We start from the raw sequence: 929 nt of genomic DNA, 5'->3' as shown, positions 1-929 counted from the left end.
AGATAGAGCAAGACCTGGGCGATGGCGAGGAGCGATCCAAGCGCGCTAGGAATCTACATTCATGCCAAAACTTAGCGGACAAGAAGCAAGAGAGGCGATGAGATTACCCCGATGAAGATGTCGCGAGAGAAGAAGGAATAGGCCGACCAGAGCGAAGCATTGACGGCGAGAAAGGCCGAGAGCGTGATGGGCATAAACTCCACATTCTTGGTGCGAATCACCATTCTCTGGCAAGAACAAAGAAAGGTCACATCATGTACTAGTCCAAGATCTTTGGTTCTTTCATCTTGGGCTTACCATGACTGAGAGTGGAGCAGCGTACATTGAGATGGCCACGGCGGAACACATCGATCCCACCAGCATCACCCGGAGCTTGCCATGCGAGAGGAGCATAGTGAGAAGCACCGCCACGCCAAACACCGCCAGATCGAGCAACACTAGCTTCACCGTCTTGATCTGGATTCAAGAAAATTTACGGGATAGATAGAATGAGAGATAGATCTCACCCGGCTAAACTTGGTAGCGTACGTGATGAAGATGGCGAGGTAGGTGGCCTCGAAGGTGATGCCAACGATGTTGATGGTGATGATAAGCATGCCGTTTGGGCGGATGCAACCATAGTAGAGGCCCAAGAGCACCGTCAGGAGCGTGCAAACGTAAGGGAGAGCCGAGAAGCACTCGGTGGATTTCTTCTTGAAGATGTACCAGAATGTAGGCCTGGAGGAATGAAAGTGGTCAGGATAAGAAGATGAGGATATGGAGCAATGGATTCAGAGTCTCAAGTCCACTGGAAGAATCAGAGCATTCACTTACACTGGCGATGCGTACGCCATGATCGAGGTAATGTTTCCTGGCAAAGAGAATAGAGATTTTCCAAGCAAACTTTAGCGGCATTGAAGGCGTTTGCATCGACTAACCAATTATGCCGA

The 929-nt window shown here is 49.9% G+C and overlaps 1 protein-coding gene across 1 annotated transcript; it reads right to left on the bottom strand.

The window, feature by feature from the left end:
- Positions 1-2: 2 nt before the first annotated feature.
- Positions 3-899, bottom strand: LOC9652990 (bidirectional sugar transporter SWEET15; the record flags this gene model as incomplete). The annotated part of the gene is made up of 5 exons (XM_002994737.2): positions 814-899; positions 507-717; positions 298-456; positions 108-227; positions 3-53 (listed from the first exon to the last, which is right to left on the bottom strand). Coding segments are annotated over exons 1-5 (561 nt in total), but the record flags the coding sequence as incomplete, so codon positions are not given.
- Positions 900-929: the final 30 nt, after the last annotated feature.

The sequence above is a fragment of the Selaginella moellendorffii genome, unplaced genomic scaffold (genome assembly GCF_000143415.4).
Source record: "Selaginella moellendorffii unplaced genomic scaffold, v1.0 SELMOscaffold_716, whole genome shotgun sequence".
NCBI classification, from domain to species: domain Eukaryota; kingdom Viridiplantae; phylum Streptophyta; class Lycopodiopsida; order Selaginellales; family Selaginellaceae; genus Selaginella; species Selaginella moellendorffii.
Note: the sequence above shows the minus strand (reverse complement) of the source record. Positions and strands in the feature narration are given on the sequence as shown.